The sequence below is a fragment of the Monodelphis domestica genome, chromosome 1 (genome assembly GCF_027887165.1).
Source record: "Monodelphis domestica isolate mMonDom1 chromosome 1, mMonDom1.pri, whole genome shotgun sequence".
Taxonomy (NCBI): Eukaryota; Metazoa; Chordata; class Mammalia; order Didelphimorphia; family Didelphidae; genus Monodelphis; species Monodelphis domestica.
This window is the reverse complement of record NC_077227.1, coordinates 477,960,446-477,985,851: the sequence shown is the minus strand read 5'-3', so window position 1 is coordinate 477,985,851 and position 25,406 is coordinate 477,960,446. Positions and strand designations below refer to the sequence as shown.

At 46.6% G+C, this 25,406-nt stretch overlaps 1 protein-coding gene across 11 annotated transcripts in view; it reads right to left on the bottom strand.

Moving 5' to 3' along the window:
• Positions 1–5,617: 5,617 nt before the first annotated feature.
• EXD3 (exonuclease 3'-5' domain containing 3) overlaps positions 5,618–25,406 on the bottom strand; it is a 490,105-nt gene continuing 470,316 nt past the window's right edge. For all 11 annotated transcript variants that reach the window (XM_056812745.1, XM_056812746.1, XM_056812748.1 and 8 more), the window contains 2 exons: positions 22,692–22,785; positions 5,618–6,288 (listed from right to left, as the gene is read on the bottom strand). In XM_056812745.1, the coding sequence (XP_056668723.1) occupies positions 5,939–6,288; positions 22,692–22,785 (444 nt within the window). In that variant the 3' untranslated portion in view covers positions 5,618–5,938. The remainder of the gene's footprint in view (positions 6,289–22,691; positions 22,786–25,406) is intronic.

The window sequence follows — 25,406 nt, the reverse complement described above, 5'->3', positions numbered from 1 at the left end:
TATCTTTGAATAAATGAAAACTCATCAACAACATGGAAATAGGTTCTGACCAAGGACACGTAATACCCAGTGGAATTGTTCATCAGCTACAGGAAGGGTGGATGGAGGGAAGGGAGGGAAAGAATATGATTCTTGTAACCAAGGAATAATGTTCTAAATTGACTAAATAAAATTTAAGAAATAAAGAAAAAAAAAGAAAAAATGAAATGAAAAAATGAAAACTGAACACCACCTCAAGGGAGGTAATCTTGCCCAGTCTTCCAGGTGCCCCAATGCTTGCCCTCTTGAGCTTTGAAATTGCCATAAAATGATCACAAAAGGATTTGTACTTGCTGCCAGTAAAAAGCAACAATACAACAGCCCTGAAGGAAAATACATTTTTATTCTTTCTCTTTGGGTGCCCTGTTTTCTTTGTAAATGAAATACAATAGACAAATTATTTAATAACCAAAAGAAAATAATTCCTGGGTCTTACATCCAGCCTGCATTTCCCTCCTGAGCCCACTACTATACCACCACCTCCCTCTTTGCCATTTTGAACTGGATTTCCTGTGGGCAGCTCTAATCCATTAAGTCCCCAAATAGATTTTGTTACCGTGTCCTCCAAAGCCACCTCTCTTCTGATTATCTGAAGGTCAGTTGTCCGCCTCACTTGGTTATTGAGGGCATTCAGGTAGACACCTCACTCTCCCTCATCCTTCCTATTCCATCAGTTGCCAAGACTTTTCTCTTTCTTTCTTTCTCTTTCTTTCCTTCTTTCCTTCTTTCTTTCCTTCCTTCTTTCTTTCCTTCTTTCCTTCCTTCTTTCTTTCCTTCTTTCTTTCCTTCCTTCTTTCTTTCCTTCCTTCTTTCCTTCCTTCCTTCTTTCCTTCCTTCTTTCCTTCCTTCTTTCTTTCCTTCTTTCTTTCCTTCCTTCTTTCTTTCCTTCCTTCTTTCCTTCCTTCTTTCCTTCCTTCTTTCTTTCCTTCTTTCTTTCCTTCTTTCTTTCTTTCTTTCTTTCTTTCTTTCTTTCTTTCTTTCTTTCTTTCTTTCTTTCTTTCTTTCTTTCTTTCTTTCTTTCTTTCTTTCTTTCTTTCTTTCTTTCTTTCTTTCTTTCTTTCTTTCTTTCTTTCTTTCTTTCTTTCTTTCTTTCTTTCTTTCTTTCTTTCTTTCTTTCTTTCTTTCTTTCTTTCTTTCTTTCTTTCTTTCTTTCTTCCTTCCTTCCTTCCTTCCTTCCTTCCTTTAAAATGACTGATTAAAAAAAAAAAGCAAATGCAGGTGAGGGTCTATTCTTTGACAATGGTTTGAGAAATTGAGCTGGTTTTTCTCCAGCTCCAGCGGTTTCCTCTGCCAGTTGTCACTCCAGGTCTTTTCAATTCTTCCTCTACATTCCCTTTATGTCGGGTCTCCAAGTCCACCACCCTAGTTCAGGCCCTCATCCTCTCTTTCCCTGGGCTGAGGCAGCTTTCCCTGCCCCAAGTCTCCTTTAATCCATCTCCACAGAGGGGTCAAGGTGATTTTCCTAAAGCCTAGATCTGACCATCTTACTTTCCTATTCAGCTAATTCCAGCAGCTTCCCTTACCTCCAGGATCAAATACAAATTTCCTATTGATTTTAGAGGCTTTAACCGCCTGGCTTTCCTCTACCTTCCCAGCCTCCTCATACACTTCCTGCTGCACTGGTCATCCTGCTGTTTCTTACACAGGACCCTCTGCATGCTCCTTGCAGAGACGGTCAATCCCCTAGGCCCCTGCTTCATCTCTTGGTTGTTTCATGAGCAAGACACTCTTCCTCTTGGCTCTGGATATTTTTTCTGGCTGTCTCCCATTCCTCCCTCCTTCACTCTGGTGACTGAGCTCTCTGGCTCCTTTAGGTCCCAATTAAAATCTTACCTTCTGGACAAAGAATTGGAAACTAAAGAGATGTCCCTCAACTGGGGAATGGCTGAACAAATTGTGGGATAGGATGGTGATGGAATACTATTGTGTTATAAGGAATGGTGAACAGGATGATTTCAGAAAGAGCTGGAAAGACCTCCATGAACTGATGTGGAGTGAAATAAGCAGAACCAGGAAAACACTGTACACAGTAACGGAAACATTGCGGGATGATCAAATGTGACAGACTTTACTTCTAACAGCAATATAACAATCCTGGACGATTCTGAGGGACTTAGAAAAAAATGGTATCCACCTCCAGAGAAAGAGCTGTTGGAGTAAGAATGCAGATGAGAACAAAAAATAGTAATAAAATCTTACCTTCTATGGGAAGCCTCCCTAACCCTTCTTCATTCCAGGGCCTTCCCTCTTTTAATCATTTATTACTTCTCCCCATGGAGAGCTCGCATCTATTTGTTCACATGTGATCTCCCCCATTAGATTGTGAGTTCCTTTTGCCTCTTTTTGTATTCCCAGCACTTAGCACAGTGCCTGGCACATAGCAGGCACTTAATAAATGTTTGTGGAATTGAATTAGAATCTCTTGGAAACTCTTGGAATTTCTAGTTCCTTTCAAAGTTCAGTTCGGCAGGCACTTGCCCGGTCCCCCCCCCCCCCCTTTGCTAGCGTCTCCCCTCTTCCCTCTTTCACATCTGTGGATATATATTCACCTACTCCATGTTACCATCCTGGATAGACTTAAGACCCCTGGAGCTAAGGGACTGCTCCATCTGTCTTTGTAGCTTCACTGGCAAACCCAGGCACCTAACATGTGGCCGGAGTGAACACAGGGGATACCGAGTTTGAATGAGCCAGTCCCTTTGCTGTTGGAGCTTCGTGTCTGTGACTGAGCCCTAAAGTGGCCACAGAGGGCGATCCCTAACCCTGCCACGAGGCAAACTCAGCCCTCCCTTCCACCACAGACCGACTGCTGACCCTGCCCACCGCTTTGGCTCCCTTCTTTGCCCCCCCGGAACTTATGCGATCTCCATTCACCAGGAGCATCAAAGGGTTCATACAAAGCACGTTTCCCTTTTGCTCCCTCCCCCCATCCTGCAATGACAGTCTCCCTCCACACGGCCCTCCTTGGCAAATGGCTGAGTGTTTCCCTGTGACCCAGAGACAGGTGATCACCCACAGCAATAAAGTTTGGAGACAGCAGTCTGGTCTCGGCTTCTCCCCAGAGGGAGAGGAAACAAATGGACCCGATGGGGTGATGACCCAGAGCCAGAGAAACATATGGTGCTCTCCTACCTCTCCTGGCTAATCCAAGTGGTCATTAGAGGTAGTCAATTACTGGCCGCCTTGCTCTCTGGGATGGAAGCTGAGCCAAGGGTGGCCTGACCTCTCAGGTAGGCTGCCCGCGTACCAGTGGGGCCGCCGTCCTTCTTGTGGCTCTAAGGAGAGGAGAGGGGCTGAATCGGCTCCCTTACAGATGTGGCAGAATGTGCCAAGCAGGCTGGGTTTCTGGGGCTGGGAGTGAGTAATGGTGGGGACAAGGGAGCTCTGAGGTCTGGGAGAGGGTGACCAAAGAGACGGTGACAGCGACGGTGCCGTCTGTTCCCAGAGGTTTTGAATCCTGTGTCACAAGTTCCGGGCCTTTGATGCCTACGAGATCTGGGCTTTAGATAAACAAGACAACTTGCCAGTTTTGCCACAGAGCCCCAGTGTTCCTCTGGAGCAGGGAATCTGGTGGGCTGGCCGGCCTGGGGTGCTAAGGTCACACATTACCAGGACAGCCCTCCATAGATGTTTTCCCGAGAGCTGGCGAGTCCGTGAGACATTCTACTTGGGGGGAGGGAGTGAGTTTGCTTTTGGATGTCTGTTCAAAGTTGGGAAGAGGCGCAGATGTTATCTGGTCATTTTAGAGAGGGGGACAATGAGGCCCAGAGTGGGGCTGCCAGAGCCTGGGTGATGAGGGAATATCCAGGTAGAACCGTTCTGCTGGCAGCAGGAAACACTGGCTGAGGTCAATGGTACATCGATGGTCTATACCCAAAAAATGGTGTTTGCTGAGGCTATAAAAAGTGAACTAAAAGGGGCAGCTGGGTGGCTCGGTGGACTGAGAGCCAGGCCCAGAGATGGGCAGTTCTAGGTTCAAATCTGGCCTCAGACACTTCTCAGCTGTGTAACCCTGGCCAAGTCACTTGACCCCCATTGCCTAGCCCTTACCATTCTTCTGCCTATTCCAAGATAGAAGGTAAGGGTTAAAAAAAAAAGTAAACTGAAGAAGTCATCGAAGGATCGGAGAAGAAGGGAACAAGCAATTCTTAAGTGGCTGCCATGTGCCAAGCCCTATGCTACGTGCCTTAGGGATATCTTATTTGGTCCCAGTGATTGCTAGGCTGTTTCAGAGAGTTAGGGGAATGAAGAGGGATGAATGTCATGGAGTCTACAGAGTCCAAGAGTATCAAGACGGGACTTGGGGGGAGTAAGTGAATATTATCAAATGCTAGAAAGAGGTGAGGGAAAGAACTGAGACAAGGATGATGGTCATCATGGAGAGAGCAAGGTATTTAGGAGAAGGGACGTGATGGTTCCATTGCATTTGGGCCTGGCTAGACCACAGAAGCTTTAATTCTGGATGCCACATTTTAGGAAGGTCATCAGTAAGCTAGAGACTGTACAAAGGAAGATTACCAGCATGAGGAAAAGGCCTGGAGTTCTTGCCAATGTTCAGTCTGGAGAAGAAAATACTGATGAGGGGAGATGAAAGTTGTCCTCAAGTATCTAAAGAGTGCTTTGGTGGGAGAAGAATTAGATTTGTCCCCTTTGACCCCAGAGGCCAGAACCAGAAATAACAGATGGTAGTTGTAGAGAGTCAGATTTAAATTTTTTTGTTAGGAGAAATTTCCAAATAATTTATCCAGTTATGCAATAGGTGGGTTCCCTTTCCCAAGAGACCTTTAGGTAAAGGCTGGATAACTACTTACCAGGTATATTTTATTATCTTTCTTAATAAACCCTTACTTTCTGTCTTAGTATCAATTCTAGGACAGAAGAGTGGCAAGGGCTAAGCAATTGGGATTAAGTGACTTGCCCAGGGTTATATAGCTAGGAAGTATCTGAGGCCATATTTTAATAGATCCTCCAGACTCTAGGTCTTGTGCTCTATGTACTGTGCTACCTAGTTGCTCCACAGATCTTCCCTCTGTCTCTCTGTCTCTTTCTCTCTCGTCCCTAAATTATAAAGATTTTATTTGATCAATTACATGTAATAAAAATTTCCACATAAGTTTTCCAACATAATATGATTAAAATTGTCTTCCCCCCTCCTTCTCCTCCCCCCGCTAGAGCTGGTGAACAATCTGATTTAGGTTATACATATATTATCCACAGATCCTCTCTTAAATTGTCCTTTTCCAACTATTTCCTCATCTTTCTCTCTTCTGTTCTGCCTGTAATCTCCACTCCTTTCTTTCTCTTTGAGAATACCTTGATTATGCTCAAGGAAAGATCTTCCTACAGCTTTCCTGGATGGAGAAATCTGTCTCCAGATGAGTAAACCCAAACTGAAGGCTGGAGACTAAGAAAGATGGATGCAGGGTTCTGTCCTAGGGCAAAGGGATGGAGTTCTAACCCTAGACCACACCATTCACCCATTCCCCTCCACTCAGAGGAGATTATTCTGGAGAGATGACAATGTAACATAAACTTGGATTTAAAAAGCCCCTTTGGGAAAATATTACAAGGGTCCTTGTTAATATTCTTTTTTTTAATAGAATAAGTGTTTCATAGAAATAGTCCCCTCTTCAGGGGTGTCTTTTTCCCAGCATGTGCCACACACGACAAGTATTCTCAAGCCAAACATCACGGTAAGTAGCAAACCAAATATCCCACCTTGAACCCAGGAGCAGACAGTGATAGGAAAGGACAGGACAGGATAGGACAGGATGCAGTTCCCTCTGCCTGGGGGTCACCTGTCTCCTTCATCGGGAGAATTAAAAGGCCACATTTGTAGTTGGTGGCTGGCTCCCACCAGGGAAGGAAGCCACAGTGGGGCCTTCCAGCCCAGCCCAGCTCAGTTCAGTTCGTAGAAACTCTGTGACTGTGGCTCTGAGCCTTCTAAGATCTCCTGGAACTGAGAGACCACCCGCCCAAAGTGGGACCCTTCCCAGAACACTTTGCCACACTGGGTGCAGCAGTAGAAATGGGACAGGTTTGTTTTCTCCAGCACACCAAGAGGGATGGTTCTGATCTGCAGGGTGGTGCCATTTTTCAGGGTGAGGGAACCTGCATTGAGGTCTGAGTCTCCCAGCCATCGGCAGTTGGGGTTATAGGCACAGCCCGGGAATTGCTTGGTTTCTGATAAGGCTGGAGACTCTGCCTTGGGGTACAGCTCCCATTCCTCTTCAGGGCTCTTTGGGCAGCCTGTGAAAACAATACAAAAAATAAACATACCTAGGAAACGACTCACATCCCAATGGCTCCATCCTCAACTCCTCCATTACTTACTCCTTACTATTACTGTTACCTCCAGTTGCTCCCCTCCTTTTCTACTCTATTTTTACATGTATGTTCCCAAAATCATCCTCCTAATGCATGCATGGCAGATGAGATGATTCTCTTACTCAAACAACACCGTTTCCCTCTATTACCTGAAGGATTAAATATAAAGTCCCACGTCTGGCATTTAAGGCTCTCCTTTGCCCCCAGAGTTGGCTGTACATTTCCAGCCTGGTTTTACTCTCTTGCCTTGGACAAACTCATCTACTTGGCTGTTCTGGGTGCTCTTCCATTTCTGGACATTTATGCAGGCTGCTGTCCCATCTAACTATGCTCCCTCCTCGTCTCTGCCTATTGAAAACTTTTTTCTTCAAGGCTCTGCTCAGGTACCAACTCCTCCAGGAAAGCGTCCGGACTCCTCTCCCTCGTCAAATCTTCCCAGGGCATTCTGTCTAACTGCTTTTATTCTCTCATCTTTCCTAGAGTCATCAATGGAACATTCGCTGAGGCCTTGTAGTTCCGCAGGCGCTGGGTTAGGGGCTGGAGATATCAAGAAACCCGTGCCTGCCCTTGATGAATGTCCACTATGTGAGGAGATAGCTACAGACAAGCAGAGCGCAGATAGGTGAATTTAGAGGGAAAGACTAGCCGCTGGGGGACTGGGAAAGGCCTCAGTATTTTGCCTGTCCCATCCTATTTGTGGATGTGTAAGCTCCTCTTTTTTAACCCTTTCTTTCTCTCTTTAGAATCACTACTGTGTACTGGTTCTGAGGCAGAAGAGCAGTAGAGGCTAAGTAATGGGGGTTAAGTGACTTGGCCAGGGTCATCCAGCTAGGAGAATAAGAAGTACCTCTTGTGAAAGCAGTATTTGACCCGAGCCTCAAAGGAAGCCAGAGATGACGGGAAGGGAGGGAGAGGAACAGGGAGACAGTCAGATCAAAGACAAAGACAGAGACAAGAGAAGGTGCACCATGAAAGAAGGAATATCGAGAAGGGCTCCACTGCAATTTATGTGGAGGGGAGTCATGTGGGGGAAAAAACAGAAAGATAGGAAGGAGCCAGGCTGGGGCAAACTTTAGATGATGAAGAAAAAGCTTTTGCATTTGATTCTAGAGGAAGCCAGTGGAGTAGAGGAGTGACTCGGTTGGGCCTATGCTTGAGGAAAATCACTGTGACAGCTATGGGGAGGAAGAATGGGGGTCGTCAGGGACAAGAGGCACAGAGGCCAGTTAGAAGGCTATTTCAGCACTTGATAATTGTACAATTGAACTGAATGAGAGGGGAGAGAGCCTCAGTGGGGAAGAGCATCTCTAACAGCCAGATGCTGGGACAATGGAAAGGACACACTGTGGATTTCAGAGGGTTTGGGTTCAAATCCCTCCTCTGAGGCTCACTACCAGTGTTACAACGGGGAAATGACTTCATCTCTCTAGGCCTCAGTTTCCTCCTCTGTAAAATCGTGTTGTTGGACTAGATCATCTCCCTTCCAGCATGAGCACAATAATGCTCTGCCGGCTCCTCTCATCCTCTTTGAGCCATGGTATTCATATGGTTACTAATGCTCTTATTCTTCACTCCAGATATCTATTTAGCCTGCATATGTGAACTCACATTATGCTTTTATAATGTTAATACTTCCAGGCCTAGATGCGCTAATATTTGCTCATCTTTGTTATTGGTTCCCTTTCTCTTCAGGCAGCCCCCTCGTAGCCTTGTGTTACTATGATTAGACCGTCATAAACACAGGTGCCTGGTTCAGTTTTAATCTGATTGTAAGTGCTCCATGGTGAATCCCTTTAGAGAATGCAAGCGGTCAAGGTAGTTATGGGAAGTGCCGGCAGGATGTCCCCCTTAGATATCCCGCCTCTCAAAGCCACTTAGAAGGAAAGTTAGAAGAAAATGAGCAAAGACCATGATCAAAATACACAATTTAGCCTTTCTCTGGGAATGTGGGTAGCCCATGGGAATTCAGGCCCGGCTGAGGCCACAATCTTCCAGCTTCTTAACCTGAGACGGACTAGCTGGGCCATGACAGAAATCTGTTGATACCAACATCAATATGGTAGGTTTCCTGTGTAATCCTCCGTATTTGATGTCATTACAAACTTGTCCTAAGAAGGGCCCCAAAGGCTTCACCAGAATGTCACTGGTGTCCACGACATAAAAGAGGCGAATTAGACTTGGCTATTGGTTACCAAAGCAGGAAAGAAAGGCAAAGACCCCCAGGTTGGGCCTGCCACGTCTGGGGAAGTTTCTTTCAACGAGGACAGACGGAGCACTGACTCCCTGCAGCTCACAAAATCTTTCCCTTTCCCCTTTAGCGGGTCTAGTCCTAAACCATAAACCTAAGAGTGGGGCAAGCCACAGGAGAGCTAGTCACTGGGCTGGGTGAAGGCAGGAGACGCCAGGGTAGAACCTGTGATGCCAGTGGAGGAGACCAGCACAGCTTCCAGATTCGAGTCCTGAAGCACCAGGTTTCCAGTCCAGAACCATCCCATGGGAATGGAGAGAGGCAGGCAGCCATGGGAATCAGACCCAGGGCCCAACCTCCTGTCTGGGCCTCCTGCAGGCGGCAGGGCTTTAGAACAATGACAGTGAGCAGAGCCAGAGCCTGAAGAGTTAACCTTTCCTGGGATGCTTTTGGGGCCCGGCTCTTTCTGGAAGTGACGGTTTTCACCCCCTGCCCTGAATGAGTGCCTGTGTTCTGGGCCTTAGAGCTTCCAGGAATGCTTGGTATGTTCCTCTCTTAACACGGGGGCTCCCCATTCTCTTCGGTCTGTCCCGGCGATTTCTAATCTGAAAGGAGGGAAGCTACTTCACAGGGCTTCCCCTGTGCCTCCATCTGGGATTCCTCCCCACCCCCCCAGGAAAAGCCTGCAACGTGGGAGGTTCCAATCCTTTTCTAACCCTGCCTGCCGGGATGGGGCTCTTCCCAGCTCCCTGCTCGGTCCCTCCCCTCCCCGGTCCAGTTCTCTCTTACTTTTGGGGTCCCTTTTCCTGGCCCCTCTCCTTTGCCCCATCTCTTCTCCTCTTCCTCCTCTCTTTCCCAGCCTCCTCTCCTTAGGGCTCTGGCTCTGGCCTGGCTAAGGCTGCTCCCCGTTAGGACCTGCTTCTTCCCCTTTCTCACTGCCATTGCAGCCAGCCCTCACAGCCTGAAGGGAAGGCCAGCTCTTTGCCTTTCACTCCCGCCCCCCTTTAATTGTATGCTTCAAAGGGGAGAAAATGCAACATCACTTCAAAGTAACCATTTTTCAATGGGAGCTTGTAAAACTTTTTCCCTCCTAGGACGGGATCCTTTTGAAAGGCTTTTGAAGACACCCGCCCCCTGGTCCCAGCGGTTTGAAAAGGCCACAAGGAGCCTAAGAGCAGGGTGCCAACTAGACAAACAAGCTTACAGAGAACACAAAAGTTGCAGTGAAAAGGTCATCAGTTCCTCAGGGCCCAGCCCCACAGGGCTTTTTAAGTGGGGGACAAGGATGGGGATGGGGGTGGGAAGAGGGAGGAAAGGAAGCTGCCTTATCTAGGGGAGAGAGGGGAAGGGCCCAAGCCCCTGAACCAGCACAGTGGGGCCCTGTGGGGAGTCAGGGCAAGGTGAGCTGGGGCGCCTGGAATGTGGGCACGGGAAAGGGCACCCACCCAGCCTAGAGGGCAAACTGGCACTTAGGCCGGCTCTGCAGCCCTCTCCTCCTCACTTCCCTCCCACATTCACACACTCCATCCTCTTACACACCCTCAGTCTCCATTCTCACACTCAGACCTGCTGCTGAAAATGCAGTCAAGGGATGGGATGGTGGAACCTAGGAGGAAGTGGGCAGATGGTTGCATGACCTCCTGGACATGAAAGCTGGGGACCTCCACTTGTATCTGCATGGAGGCCCCTGGAAGTGGAGGTTGGAGGAACTCACAAGTCCCTGAGAAGTATCTGAGGGGTCCTGGTTACCACTGGAGCAAGGATGTGTCACTCCACCGAAATAAAACAAACCCACATTTAATTCCCCGATTAATTGGAAGAGGCTGGTTTAAAAAAATTGCTTTCCCCAGCCTTACAAAATGCCCTGTCCCAGTTCCTGAGAGGCCTGGTTCCCTAGACACGGGGTTCCCAGAGGAGAGGCCTCCTTGGGCCACATTTGTCTGCCTCCCTGCTCCCCACCTGACCAGCTCCTGAAGGGAAAGTGTGTGTGGGACAGACTCTGTGACTAAGACCCCAGGAATTCCTTGGAACTGAGGCAGGGAAGCATCAGAGTGGGAAGCAAGGTGTGCAAAGGAAGGGAAGGTCTTCAGCCTCCCAGTCAGAATAAGAGCTAAGATGGGGCAGTATCTACACCCCATCTGGAGCTCCCCCCATGTACTTTTACTGGCATCAGAAGCAGCCTCTGAGACCCCAGGTTGAAAGGGAAGCCAAGAAGTGATATAAGGACAGCTAATAGACCAAAGGGACCCAGCAAGAACAAATGAGACTGTGTGGTGTAAAACACTGGTAAACCTGAACATGCTTTAGAAATGTTGGGGACCTCGCGCCCTTTGGCTCTCCAAAATCCTCCCCAGTCTTCTAGGCCTGACCCAGTCTCACTTCCTCTAAGAATCCTTTGCAGACTGACCCAGGACACATGGATCTCTTCTTCCCCTGAAAATTCCTTTCAGCCCCAGACAGGATCCAGGATTGCTAAGGATCCTGTGTTGTTTGGGGTGTATGGGGAAAGAGCCTGGCCTTAGAAGTCAGGAGAGCAGCATCAAATTCACCCATGGCCCAGGGAAAGCTTTAAGCTGCTGCTCCTGCCACTGGGCTCTAGTTTCTTTTCTACCTTTATTATACTTTTGTTAATTTATAAAATTGCACCTTCCTGATACCTAGGCCCCAGGGCCCAAGTGTGGCATTTAATATGAATGGACTTCAAAAGGTTCCAGGCAGAACAGCCCATATTAAAAGGCTGGTTATAAAGAGGAGGATTTTGCACTGTGCCCCCCAGGGGTGGGTGAGGAGGGGAGTCAACTAGACAAATGTGCCTCTGGGGACCTAGTCTTCCCCCAAAAGGTCAGTTCAAGGGTCAGCTTCCTCCCCAGGGAGTGCCTTTTTCTGCCTCAATTTTCTCTGTAATATACATATTTGGTTGTATCTCTGCAATTGAAGACCAATTCCTTGAGGGCACAAGGACTATTTCCAACATCTCCCACAAACTAATAATAATAATAAAAAAAACATTAGAAGAATATTAGCTTTGAGCTGGTTGAATTAGTTAGGAAGTGATGCTGAGAAGACAGGCACCTGGCTGCTGTTCCCCATCCAGGCCCTCTGAGCTCTCCTCTGGGGAGGTGGTAGGATATAATGAAAAGAAGACGAATAGGAATAAGATAAGAATGAGAGCTTCCATACATTATCTTGGTTGAGCCCCACAACTATTCTCATTTCACAGACAAGGAAAATAAAGTGAGAGGCTGGCCATCCTAGGATACTAGTCAGGGCCACAGATGAGCCTGATTCTGTCCAGAGACTGCCTCCATCTCCTGGGCCAGAAACCAGAAACAAACTAGCCACCAGCCACAGACCAGGAACTCTTACCCCCCCCCCCCCCCCTTCTGAACAATGTTGGTGAATTCCTAGAGGAAGAGGAATCATGGAAATGGACTAGAAGGGACTTCACCAGGCAGTTAGAACCACCTCTATAGATAACAGAATTAAGGCCCTGGGGTGGGGATTTGCCTAAGGTCAGACAGGGTGTATGATGGAGACCTAAGAAAGGACCCAAATGTTATGACCCCAAACTTATCACTCTTTCCACTGTATCGTGATAATGTGTAAGTGGTTCTGTGGAGCTTCTTACCATGGTGAAAGCCACAGCATTTCCTGCTGCTGGGAGAGGGAAGTACCCTATCCACATGGGGAAGTTGCATACTGTCATTCTTGCGGTGTCTCACACCCTGTGCAGGCACATGGGTGCCATGGAAAGTAGGACCCTAATGCTTGCTTGGTCTGCCTTGTAAGACCCTGAGCACCTGGGCAGGGGGGCAAGCCAAGAAAGAAGGAGCTATCTCTGTAATTCTCCCAGGATTCTGTCATGCCCACATGTCCCAAAGTGGCCCAGCGGGGACTTGACCTACTTGGGTGATCCCTGAGTAGCAGAACCTGGACTCCAAAAGACTGCTTAGGTTGGAAAACACACCTAAGGAACATTCTTGGGGCTCAAAGGTCTCTGGGAAACATGTTCTTGGTTTGAGATCTGATGATAAGGAAAGTTACAAGGCTGAGAAATTGTCCTGGCTACAGGGAGGCAGGGAAGGTGGCTGCTATCTGTCACAGATACTCCAGATAAGACAAGGAGGACAAAGGAGCAAGATTGTGCAACACTGACTGCTGAGAAGAGAAGAAAGGGGGCAGGCGGCATCTCTCAGCAGTTTCCAGCTTGGGCCCAGGGCAGGACTGGGTAGGGCAGGGAAGACTTGGGTGGGCAGGTAGCATACTTAAACTGGGAAGGCCAGTCTGAGATAGCAAAAAGAGTTCAAACCATCAGAGTATTTGTGAAGAAAGTATTTCCAAGTACATCCTGTAGCACAAAATTAAAAAGCAGCAATCATTTGCTTTAACAGTTTTCTCCACGCACATGGGTGCTGCTAAAATGATTTAAAAGTTTGAAAACAGAGGTCAGCAAGGAAGAGAAGTTAATTCAGTAGAGCTCCAACAGGAAGGAACAGCCTTGAGGCTTGAACCAGCCTCATTTCCACTTGACAAACATTTATTAAATACTTACTTATGCTCAAGGAACTGGAGACAGAAAGACAAAAAAAGAAATGATAGCTCTCCTCAAGTAGTTTATATGGCATTTTCTCCCTTGCTGGGGCTGCTTGTGGTGAACTCAAGAGCTCAGGAGAAACCAGGATTTCACTGAAGAAGTGACCCCTGGGGCTGCCAGTGTAGGATGGTGTGCCAGGGAGATGAAAGGGGCAGGGGAAGACCACTGGTACAGCAGGGAAGATGATCATCTGGGTTTACCAGTACCTTCCTTTCTGGGCATCTTTGTACTCTATCTGAACCCCACTTGACAAGGAAGGGAAACTCCTGTGTGTTCCTGGGGCTTATCTTGCATGCCTGTGACCAGCTAGAGAGCTGCTCTAGGGTCTCAGGCCAGAGAAGGAGTCTGGGAAATTGGACTGTGCTGATCTAGTGCCCCAGGCTCAGAGTGATGTCTCCTTGTCCCAGGGCTGCTATCAGGACCCTCATCATCAGGGTAGCCAAGGCTACCCTGGCAAGGTAGCCAAGGGCCCTGTCAACATTCTCTCCCCATCAATTGTTTACACTCTTAATTAGCAGAGCAAACTTTTCCCTCTCTCCTATATTACGAACAAAAAATTTTCTACATTATAAATATTAACTTCAACCAGGAGTCTGAATTAATGAGGTTTTATCTTTCTTAACTTCTCCTTTTCATTCTTTCTGAATATTGTACACTATCTATTTAAAATGCTTTTCCCTTTCAGCCTAGATTACTGCAGGAATATCCTATCTTGTATTACAGATTCTAGGCTCTTCCCTTCCATATTTCTACTTCCACATCTTTGATTCTTCCTACATAATGCTGTCAGATTTTTCTCATGATAGAGGCTATAGAGTCAGGCTTGGCTCCAAGTCCTTTCTCAGACATTTACTAGTGGTGTGACTATGGGCACATCCCTATCTTATTTGAACTTCAATTTCCCCATTTGCAAAATGAGGTGATAATAATATCTGTATCTATCTCTCAGAGTCCCCATGAGGCTGGAGGATGATAACATACATAAAGTGCTTTGCAAACTTTAAAATGCTATGTAAATGTCCCTCATTGCAATTATCACCATCATCACATCCTTTCACTGCTCAGAAACCTTCTATGGCTCCCCAATACCTAATAATAACTATAAAGCATTCTAAGAATACAAGGGGTTATCAAATGCTTTAACATCCATCATCTCATTTGACCCTTACAAGCAAGGACAAGTATTATCATTTCTTTTCCTTTTTAAAATTTAAATCTTCATCTTCTGCATTAGAATCAGTACTATGTATTGGTTTTAAGGCAGAACGATGGTAAGGGCTAGGCAATGGGGGTTAAGTGATTTTCCCAGGGTCACACAGCTAGGAAGTATCTAAAGCCAGATTTGATCTGAGTCTTCAGGCCTGGTTCTCTATCCACTGAGCCACCTAGCTGCCCCCATTTCTTTTTACGCATGAGGAAATTGAGGTTCAGGGAAAAGAACCTTGCCAGGAGTCTTTCATTTTTTTTTTAAACCCTTACCTTCCATCTTGGAATCAATACTGTGTATGATTCCAAGGCAGAAGAGTGGTAAGGGCTAAGCATTGGGGGTCAAGTGACTTGCCCAGGGTCACACAGCTGGTAAGTATCTAAGGTCAGATTTGAACCTAGGACCTCCCATCTCTAGGCCTGACTCTCAATCACTGAGATACCCAGCTGCTCCTCATTTTTCTTTTAGAAAGTGCTCTTTTAGAAAGGGTCTCTATCCTGCCTCAGACTTTGGATGGTGGTATCTATAGGCTATACTATGGAGGCTAGGCAGTCAAGTCCCCCAAGGGAGGATGCTGTCTAGTTTCTGCCTCTCTTCTAGTCCCTCTAGCAAATAGACTGACTTCATGGACTCAGGGTCTAAAGGGGGCTAAATGTAAAGGGGCAGGTAGAGGGCCCAGGAGAAGCAAGGAGAAGATGGCCGAGGGGAGCAGATTCCCAGAAGTTCCTGTCTTCCCAGTTCTGGGTTGAGACAAACCCTAACCACAAGTTAGAACTTGCTGTCCTATGAGCCTCACTGCAAATTAAACTGCTATCCTTGGGAGCCAAACCAGTAAACATACTGATTGACTGGAGGTAACTTGGGCAGACTTTTTCTAGTTTTAAAGTGGTTTGTGGGCTGAACTCCTGCAGAGACCCATCAGTGCCGAGCTGTTAGGGGAAGAGAGGGAGGGAAGTGACACCTCCCCAAGACTACCACCAGGATAAAGGGGTGTCTGCCCTAGTTCCCAGCTCTCTGCATTGAGGAAACCTGTGTGGAGCAGAGAAGAAATGGGTGGCCTAAGGACTGGTGCCAGGGGGGAAATGTTCTGCTGGGCTATGCCCAATGCCCAGTCACAAGGGGGTGATTGGCTTTTCTTTTCATAGGATTATAGAGTACATACACTATATTAAAAACTATTTTGTATCTATAGGCATAGATATATAGATATATCTATATCTGTCTAGCTATCTCAAAATGTTTTGCAAACCATAAAGCGCTACATCAATGTCAGCTACAATTTTTCTTACATGATTTTTTGCACAGGATATATAATCATTTGTATAGTGAAGCCATAATAGCCCAGAGCTGAACAGTTTCAGACTTAGAAGAACCCTAGAAATGGAAGAATGAATGAATGAAAGCCAAGTGGCTAATGATAGAGGCCATAGAACACAAAGGCCCCTAGACACTGACAAGGAGTGTCAGGGCTGCCCAGCAAGGACTGTGAGGACAAAAGCTTCATCCTGGTACCAGCCTGCTCACAGGGGATGGTGACAAACATCAGGGGGTGTGACCTATGCCCTTCTGACAGCCTGGTGAATGCCCATAGCTCACTTCCCATGAATCCACTCCAATCCTATTATTAACTGACAAAGAGTTTCTGGTAGGAGCTAGGAGAAGGATTGAAAACTGTGGCTGGAGAGGAGACTTTGGTGGCCTTGGCTGGGGAGTGAAGGGGATAATTTAGGTTGAGCAGAGGTTGGGAGGAGGCAGCTGTTAGCTAACCCCTTCCTATGTCCTTGCCTGGCCCTACTTTCATCCCTAATCAGTCACCTGCCAGGGTAGCCAAGAGATCACAGATTTAGAGCTGGAACAGGCCTTAGAAGTTATCTAGTTCAACTCTCTAATTTTTTTAGATAAGAAAATTAAGGTCTTGAGAGGTTAAGTGACTGCCCCAAAGCCATAAATGTATGTTATAGAGCTGGGAATAAAGATTTGAACTCAGGTCCTGATTCTAAACTAGCTCTCTTTCTATTCTACCTAATTCTTTTTATAGTCCCTGCCTGAGTTTCAGTTTGGCTGAAACTTTGTATTCAATAGGCAGGTGTAAGCCTAGGTAGCCCCAAGCCCAGGCCCAAGACAGCCCTAAGGAGAAGAGGATGGGAAGGAGGGGTGGGAGTGATGGTGGGGGTTTCTTCCCTCCCAGCAGGTCTCCCTTCTCTTCTTTTTTTGTCCCACACAGCCCAGCCCAGTCTGAGACTCTCAGGAAAAGACTGGGGACAACTGTGCCAAATGTGAAGAAACAAATGGTCACCCTGGGATTGCTGGAGGGACCCAAATGTTCTTTGTGTAGAAACAGGGCTTGTGGGGTTGTGTGGTTGAGGACTGGGAGGGGAGGGAAGAGTACTGAACATTCGCCCTTGAATGAACCCAGAACGAGGTGCTGACATTCTGGATGAATTAAATCTCTCTTCCTCTGTCTGCGTGACTGATGAGGCCACAATCAGACCTCCATGGTACATTGAGGCAAATTTTTGTTGTTGTTGCTATGAGTGAAGTTTGGAAAAAGAATCAATCCTGTCTCGCCTTGTTCTTTCCCTGCAATTCTGGAGGCAGACTGGGAACTGTGATTCTCCCTGTCTCATCCTTTATGATTACTACTAATCCTTTTTTATTGATTCAATAATTAATTTGATAATGTGGTAGAGAAGTAGCTCCTAAATCTTCACAGTGAGAGGAGTTGGGAATGGGTTTCGATTTTTAACTCCATCAAACAGGCTGCCCTGGCTTCCTCCATAAAGTGTGACCAATGGCACTCCCTTTCTCACATTTTACCCTGCGTTTCACTAGTAATATTAACATTAACAGCTGATTTTAATATAATACCTTAGGGTTTGCAGAACACTTTACATGGAAGAGCCCTTGGCAATTTCCAACAGACCCTAGTTTTCCTTTGCTTATTAATGTGCACTGAGTACTTTCATCTTATTTCCTAAGCATGATGGAAATGGAGAGAAGATTGGAGTTGGGTCAAGGGATTCTAACTCTGTCACACAAATACTAACTTGGGTGGCAGATAGCCTTGGCTTTTTTCTTGGCCTTGATTTCTTCACCTGTTAAATGAGGAGGTACTGGAATGATTTCTAAAGTATCTCCCCATTTGAAACCCCAAGATTCTATGCTCTACCAGCATCCAGGATGGAGCCCCACTCGGAAGGTCTGGGGGCTCAGATGCAGAGTTAAGGGCCCTTATCTAGAGAAGAAATGCTGCTAGCACTCTTCTATCCAAGGCCTACCTATCTCTTCTTCAACCCCCAGACCCTCATATGGACCACCATGATGGCAACTCCCTCCCCTAAGCAGAGCTGTCTGGGCTTGAAAAGACTTTCCTAGAGAATTAGCACAAGTCCAAACAGCCAGAATAGAAAGTGTGCCCCAACCCTGGGAAAGCTCTCAGTGCCCCAGGTGCAAAATGCAAATGAACGATTAGACAACAATTAATTGTCCCTTTAATAACACACCAGCCTAGCCATAAAACAAAGGCACTAGAGCAAGGGTAGGAGGGCAGCCTGCCTAATCTCCTTACCTGGCCTCTTGGTCCCCAATTCCTTGGCAGTCCAGACTCAGTGTTGGAACAGACAGCCAACGCACTGGTGAGCACCTAGCCCACAGCTAGAAACTGCATCATGGGCAGCTGGGGAGACATTTCTATCTGTCTTTTGCCATAGACTCAAATACTCTTAAGAGTCCTAGTCTTTGAACATTGTACACAGAGACTAATACACTGTGGTATAATCGAACATAATGGACTTCTACATTAGGGGCGGTGTAATGTCCCTGAACAACTTTCAGGGATCCAGGAGAAAAAAAACACCATTCATAAGCAAAGGATAAACTATGGGAGTGGAAACACCGAGGAAAAGCAACTGCCTGAATACAGAGGTTGAGGGGACATGACAGAGGATAGACTTTAAATGAACACTCTAATGCAAATACTATCAACAAAGCAATGGGTTCAAATCAAGAAAACATCTAATGCCCAGTGGACTTACGCGTCGGCTATGGGGGGTGGGGGGGAGGAAAAGAAAATGATCTATGTCTTTAACGAATAATGCTTGGAAATGATCAAATAAAATATATTTAAAAAAAAAAAGAAAAAAAAAAGAGTCCTAGTCTTTGGTCTGGGACAAAATTTGTCATGAGAACACCTATGAATAAGGCAAAGGTCCTGGTTCCTAGTAATGGGACAGTAACATCAGTGTTTCCCTCTCTGTTTTCTCCCTCTGCCTCCTCCATTTAATTAAAAATCATCAGTTTGGAAGGTTTGGGGTTAGAAAGTGAATTATGTGGAATTTCTTTTCCACAAGGGAAGAGGAGTTACATGGTTTCCAGGCAGTTAGGTGAGATCTCAGATCCTAGTTAAGGAAATGGAAATAATTGTCCCTTCCCTCTTAATCCAAATCAAACTATATCCTAGTTTATACTTGTTCTTCTCTAGAAGCGCCTTAATTTAGAAGGACCTGAGGCCTAGAATGTTTGACTATTTAGAGCAGGTGATGGTCTTATTTCAAACTCCCTGCTCCTCCTCTCCCTGACTAAATCTCTATCTTGGGGAACCACCATATAAGTGCTTTTGTAGTTCCTTTTCACTATGGCCTTTCATTTTAATGTGATCAGCTCAGGAGGCATTATTAAATGGCTACCATGTGGAAAGGCACTATGATAGGCACTAGGGAGCCAAGACAAAATGAAAACAGTAGCTGTCTTTGAGAAGCCTACTTTGTAGTAGGGGAAAACATAGTTATAAACAGGTCAGTCGATCCAATGTAATTTGAGGAGGGATAAACTAATAACTAGGGAGATCAGGAAAGGCTCCTTTTAGGACGTAACAATGGAGTTGAGCTTTGTGGGCAGGAAAAAAAGCTAAGAATTGGGGCAGCTAGGTGGTTCAGTGAATTGAGAGCCAGACCTAGAGATGGGAGCTCCTGGTTTAAAATCTCACACCTCCTAGCTGTGTGACCCTGGGCAAGTCACTTAACCTCTATTGCCTAGCCCTTATGATTCTTCTGCCTTAGAACCAACACACAATTTTGATGGAAGGTAAGGGTTTAAAAAAAATTAAGAATTTTGAGAGGTGAAGGCGATGGCAGGCATTTCAGTGTGACAGACAACCTGTAAAATAATAAAGGGAAGGAAGAAGGAGTAAGCAATGCTGAGCAAGCCTTTTGGCTGTACTAGAGTGCATGAAGGTGAGTAATGGGCAATAAAGCTGAAAAGCTAGGTTGGAGATAGATTGTGAAGGGCTGCAAATGTTAGGAGATAGGATTGTATCCTTCGGGGAGAAAGATCCATTGACCATTTGTGAGCTTCCAGGGAATGAGTGAAGTGGTCAACTTGGAGACAAATTATTCTGGTTGATGGGCTGAGGGGGGAGAGATGGAAGGAGGGAGATCCTTTAGGAAGCACCTGAGAACAGGGCCTAAATTTGGGTGGTGATGTGTGAGTGGAGAGAAAGACATAAATAACAAAGATACTGTGGAAGTAGAATGAAGAAAACTTGACAATTAATTAGATATGGAAGGAGAGGGTCATGAGGAAGATAGAAGTTTCTAGGATGACTTTAAGGTCGCAAACCTGGATGATTGGAAAAATAGTGGTGCCCCAGCAGAAATGGAAATTTAGAGGGCTGGTGGGTTGGAGGGGAGAAGATAAGGAGTTCTGATTTGGCCATACTGAGTTTGAAATGCCAACAGGCCATTCAGGTAGCGAACCCTAGAAGGCAGTTCATATGGGACTAGAATTCAAGAGATTAGAACCAAGTATGTAGATAGTAACCAATCCATCAAGGATCATATATTAAACACCTATATGTGCCAAGGGGATACAGATACAAAATACAAATACAAATACAAAAAAGGGCAGTTTCTCCCCTCGAGGAGTTTACAGTCCAAAGGGGGGAAATAATACATAAAAGAAAGCAGAGAAGTGGTAAGTAGAGGTTGGGAAGGTACATTAGGGATGGTGGAAAAATGAGAGAAATTCTAAAGTATTAGAAGTCATATACAGATGGTAATTGAACCCAAGAAAGCTAATGAGATTAGCAAAAAAGAAAAGTCTAGACAAGAGAATAGCCCAGGACAGAGCCTTGGGGAACACCCTTGGTATGATAATAGGTGGGAGACAGATGAGAATTCAAGAGACTAGAGAAGGAGCAGTGGGAGAGGTAGGAGGACCAGGGGGAGCCACGTAGTGAAGGCCAAGGAGATGAGAGCATCCAGGAAGAAGTGGGTTGCTGTGAAAATGCTATTATCAGTTTTTGCAATTAGAAGATTTTTTGGGAAAAGAAAGCTACAGTCAAGTAGTGGGGTCAGAAGCTTGCTAGTTGGGGGTTAAGAAATGAGGGAAGATGAGAGGATAAGTGGCTGAGGGTAAACAGCTTTTTCTTAGCAATTTGGCAGTGAAAGGGAAAATCTAGGATAGCTCAAGGCGATGGCAGGGTTGTTTTAAGGGCTGGTAGTGACCTATTCCAATTTGCAGGCTGAAGGGAAGGAGGTTGTGGATTAGAAGAGGCTGAATTTCCCAGACCTCTCTCCCTGCAACCTTCAGCTGAAGACTGCCTTCCTAGTACTCTGAGAAAGTGGAGGACATTTGCCTAGAGCTTACCCTTTACTTTATCTTAAAGAACTGGCCAAGGTCAGTTTTTACATGGACTCTGGATCCTATTCTCCTGTTTTCTCCAGCAGATCATCCCTCAGTCTCATCCCTCTTTCTCTATCTTCAGTCTCTTCTTGTCTATCAGTTCTTTTCTAGCTGCCCACAAAAATGTGGCTTAGCTTCCCCCATTCTGTAAAAACCTTCACCTGCCCTTACCACCCCTGGATACTATTGCCTTATCTATTAACTCCTTTTGCCAGCCAAATCCTTAGGCTGTGCTCATTGGCTCTACTTACTCTTCTTTGGGGGCAGCCAGATAGCTTAGTGGATAGTCAGGAAGATCTGAATTCTTGTACTGGCTGTGTGACCTTGGGTAAATCACTTAACCTCAGTTTGCCTTAATTTACAGGGGAAGGAAATGGCAAAGCACTCTAGTATCTCTGCTAAGATAGTATGGCCTACAGGGTCATGAAAGGTAGGACATGACTGAACAACACTATTGTTTGACTGCTCAACCTTTGGTAATTGGTTTCCAGTATCACTTAACTTGAAACGGCCCTCATCCAAGTTACCAGTGAGCTCTTCCTTGCCATATCCACTGGTCCTTTCCAGTCCTCATTTCTGCCTATTGACTTCCCTAGCTTCTTCAGGTCCTGCCTAAAATTCCATCTTATACAAGATGTTTTTTAAAAAAAAGAAATTCCCCTAACCCAAACCTAATCCTAATTTCTCCCTTCTGTATACAATTTCCAATTCTCCTAACCTTAACCTGAATTTCCCTCATGCTCATCTTTTTTTTCTGTCTTCCATCTCCACTATAATGATTGGAGAAAAGTATTCAAATAAATTAATATGGAAAAAAAGTTTTTCCTGATCCCCCTTTAATGCTAGTACCTTCCCTCTGCAATCACTCCTAATTTCTCCTTTCTCCCATTTTGGTACAGTTGTTTCCATGCTGTCTCTCTCACTAGACTCTGAGCTCTTTGGGAGTCAGGCTTGTTTTTTGCATAGTGCCTGATACATAGTTAGCCCTTAATAATTGCTTGTTGATTGACTCTGGGTGAGGAAACTGAGGTTAAGAGGTACACTATTGGGGGGCAGCTGGGTGGCTCAGTGGATAGAGAGCCAGGCCCAGAGATGGGAAGTTCAAATCTGGCCTCAGACACTTCCTAGCTGTGTGACCCTGGCTAAGTCACTTGACCCCCATTGCCTAGCCCTTACCACTCTTCTGCCTTGGAGCCAATACACAGTATTGACTCCAAGATGGAAGGTGAGGGTTTTTATAAAAAAAAGAGAGAGAGAGAGAGAGAGGTACACTGTTGAACTATTAGTGCTCTCTGCTTCCCCAAACTTTCCTGGGGCATGTTGTACCAGATCTTTTCTTTGTCTCTTTGATACTATAGCTTAGATAGGCTTATTTGTATATATGTTGAAATCTTTTTGGTGCCTTGATTTTCTCATTTGTAAAATGGGCAAGAAAAGAATTGCATTGCCTCATATGAGTTTTTGGGAAAGCACTTTTTAAACCATATACACAATATGCTTTCCCAATGGGAAATCGGACAAGTCATTCCCCTAGGAGGTTTCTCCAGCCTTCATGAAGGTCAGTAAACTGGTTGGACTGAGGCCACTGACCATGGCAGCTGAGTGAGGCTGAGGAACTCTGAGGGAGCCCCATCCAAGGCTCACTGTCTATTCACCTGCATTGTCTTCCTCTGACAGGTAACCACTGATCTTCATCAAGTGTCTGATCTTCTCTTTGGAGATCTTCAGGTATTTATCACAGTTACACACCTAAGGAGACCAAGACAGAAGGGTTAAATAGGATTCCAAGTAAAATTTGTGGATGCTTTGGTGGCAGACAAATCCACAGGCCAAACCATAGAGTACACCTCCCATTTGCAATAGCAGGGCCTCAGTTTCCTCATCTGTAAAATGAGCTGTCTGAGAAGAATCTATAAGGCTTCTTCCAGCTTTAATAAGCTCTGATTCTAACTGAGGGCCTAGATATAGTATCTATATATAGTCCTCTAGCCAGTTAGATTGTTGAATTCTTTTCCCTTTGATTCTGTGCCTCCTAATTCTCTAGGTTGATCTCTGTTCACAAAAGCCCCAGCCCCTTCTTGTGAGGGTGCCTGTCCTCCTGGCACTGCAGCTTGTCTTCAGGGCTCTATAGATTTAGTCACTCCTGGGTGTGGAAGGTCAGGGTACGCAGGGCTGAGTCACGTCAGGGGAGTCAGGCACAATAGCAATTGGGATAAAAGAAGAGCAAGAAAGAATGGAGAAAGGAGAGAGCCTCATGTAGAGCACCAACACTTCATCCCCCGGTTCCTCAATGACACCAGTCTGAGCTAGATCACCGGGGGAACACAGACAGACAGACAGACAGACAGACAGACAGACAGACAGACAGACACACACACACACACACACACACACACACACACACACACACACACACGGTTTCTTGATGGTAGGTAGGAGCTGGGCTAGGAGCAGGCAGAGAATTAGCCAAGAGGAGGGACTCATGGAGGGAAATTCCCCACCTAGAGAGGGAAAAGGATAGAGGGAGGGGTGTGATCAGGGTAATATGATAGAGGAGGGAATGGCCTGGAGTGAGCCTTGCTGGTGCTACTGTGTGGCTCAGAGATGCTGTTATCTCTCCGTGGACAGGGGGATGATGGAGATTTCATCGGAGGAGAGGCAGCTCCCCAGGGAGTGGGAGCCCGGGTGGCTGCCCAGGGTGGGAGGCTGGGAGAGGGGACTGTGGGGCCTCACTTCCCTGACACACCCTTCTCCCACGGGCCCTAAGAATTGCAACATTTGTGATGCTGCTTCATTGTGTGACCATGTAACCCTGTTACTTACTGTTGCAACTGGCCACCTACGCACTCAGGGGCTGTGGCAGCTTTTCAGGGGACAGGGAGAAGGGCAGGGGGCCGCTGAACTGTCACGTCTGGATCTTGCCTTTTGGTTAGTGATTGAACAAGGACCTGCTCTGCCTGTGTATGTAGGGACGTGAACCAGGCACTAAGTATCGTGTTTGTAGGTAGGAAAAATCCTGATTTTGCAGCCTTACCCTCCCCTCCTGCTAGGACCTGCATCAATGCATCAAATTCTAATCCATCTGACACGAGTGTGACTGCAGGGTTCCTAATACCATTTTCATTAGGTCCCTTCCCTGTTGGGAGCCTAAGGTCCTTGGTATTCTCTGCCCCCCCCCCCAGCTTCCAGGCCAAGGATTCTGTTCCGAAGGCCTCCCCAGGATCCTTTGATTTGCCTGTGAATCAGGGTGCCAAGCCTCCTCTGGCCCCTGCCTGTCCTAGTCTAAGAAGCACCGCTGGATCTCCCCCTGCAGCCCCAATCCATATATCCCACCTGTCTGGGGTACACTGGAAGGGGAACCTATAGCTGGTGGGGGGGAAGCCAGACCCTCCATGCCTGAGCCCTGCCTCTCACTCCCTCTTTCCCTAAAGGATTTGTTTCCTCCCAAGCTGTCATGTTAAGATGAGGGGGGAAAAGGCCCTGAGAGGGAGGTGCTGGCTGATACAATTAACACCAAATTCATGGGAACATTTTTCCTCTTCTTGTTAAGGATGATGACACAAAGCCTTTTTGGTGGGAAAATATTTGAAGGGAGCTGGGAGACACCTCCCAGCCTCACTGCCTGCTGGTTGCAATCTAACCAATGGGGAGCGTGGGATGTTAGTATCTGAATACAAATACAGCACAGGTGGCTGGGCAGGGGTGGCAGGTGAGAAGCATCACTTGTGCTCCTAGCCTCTGTTCCTGGAGCACAGCAGTAGGAGCTTAGTGTGACCATTTCTTTCCTCCCTCCCTAGCCCAGCCATTCCCAGACCTCCTTCCCCTGAAAGGGTTCCCCTGGGCAGAATTAACCACCATGTGAGCATTGTTTTGGGTGGGGAGCCCTGGTATATAGAGAGGGGAATGGGGGAAGGAGGAGATCAGAGCTTCTCGCTCTGCCTTTCCACACACGGGGCATCTTCACAGCAGGATCCTTCTCTGGTCCTCTATGTGGCAAGGCAGGCTGGAGGTGTCCTGGGAGGCCCAGTGCTGCTCTGCTTCAGCCCGGACTCAACACTGATTTAGGGGACTGAAATCAGGCAAAGAGTGAGAGATCTTTCTGGCGTGTGCCAAGGAAGCATGCTCCTGGGGGAGGAGCCACTGGTACCAGCTCATCCTGAGTCACCAGGGAGCTCCTAGACGTAATACTCATTGCCCATTCTGAGATAGATTCTGGCTCAGGCATCTCCACCCCTCGGGAATTACAGGTAGTGGTTTTCCCACGGCAGGGCCACTGTTGGCCTGGGAGTGGAAACCAGCTGGCCCAGGGATGTTGGCTAGGGGACTGGGGTCAGCCTGGCCTCAGGTGACAGTGCTGTGGGTTTGGACCT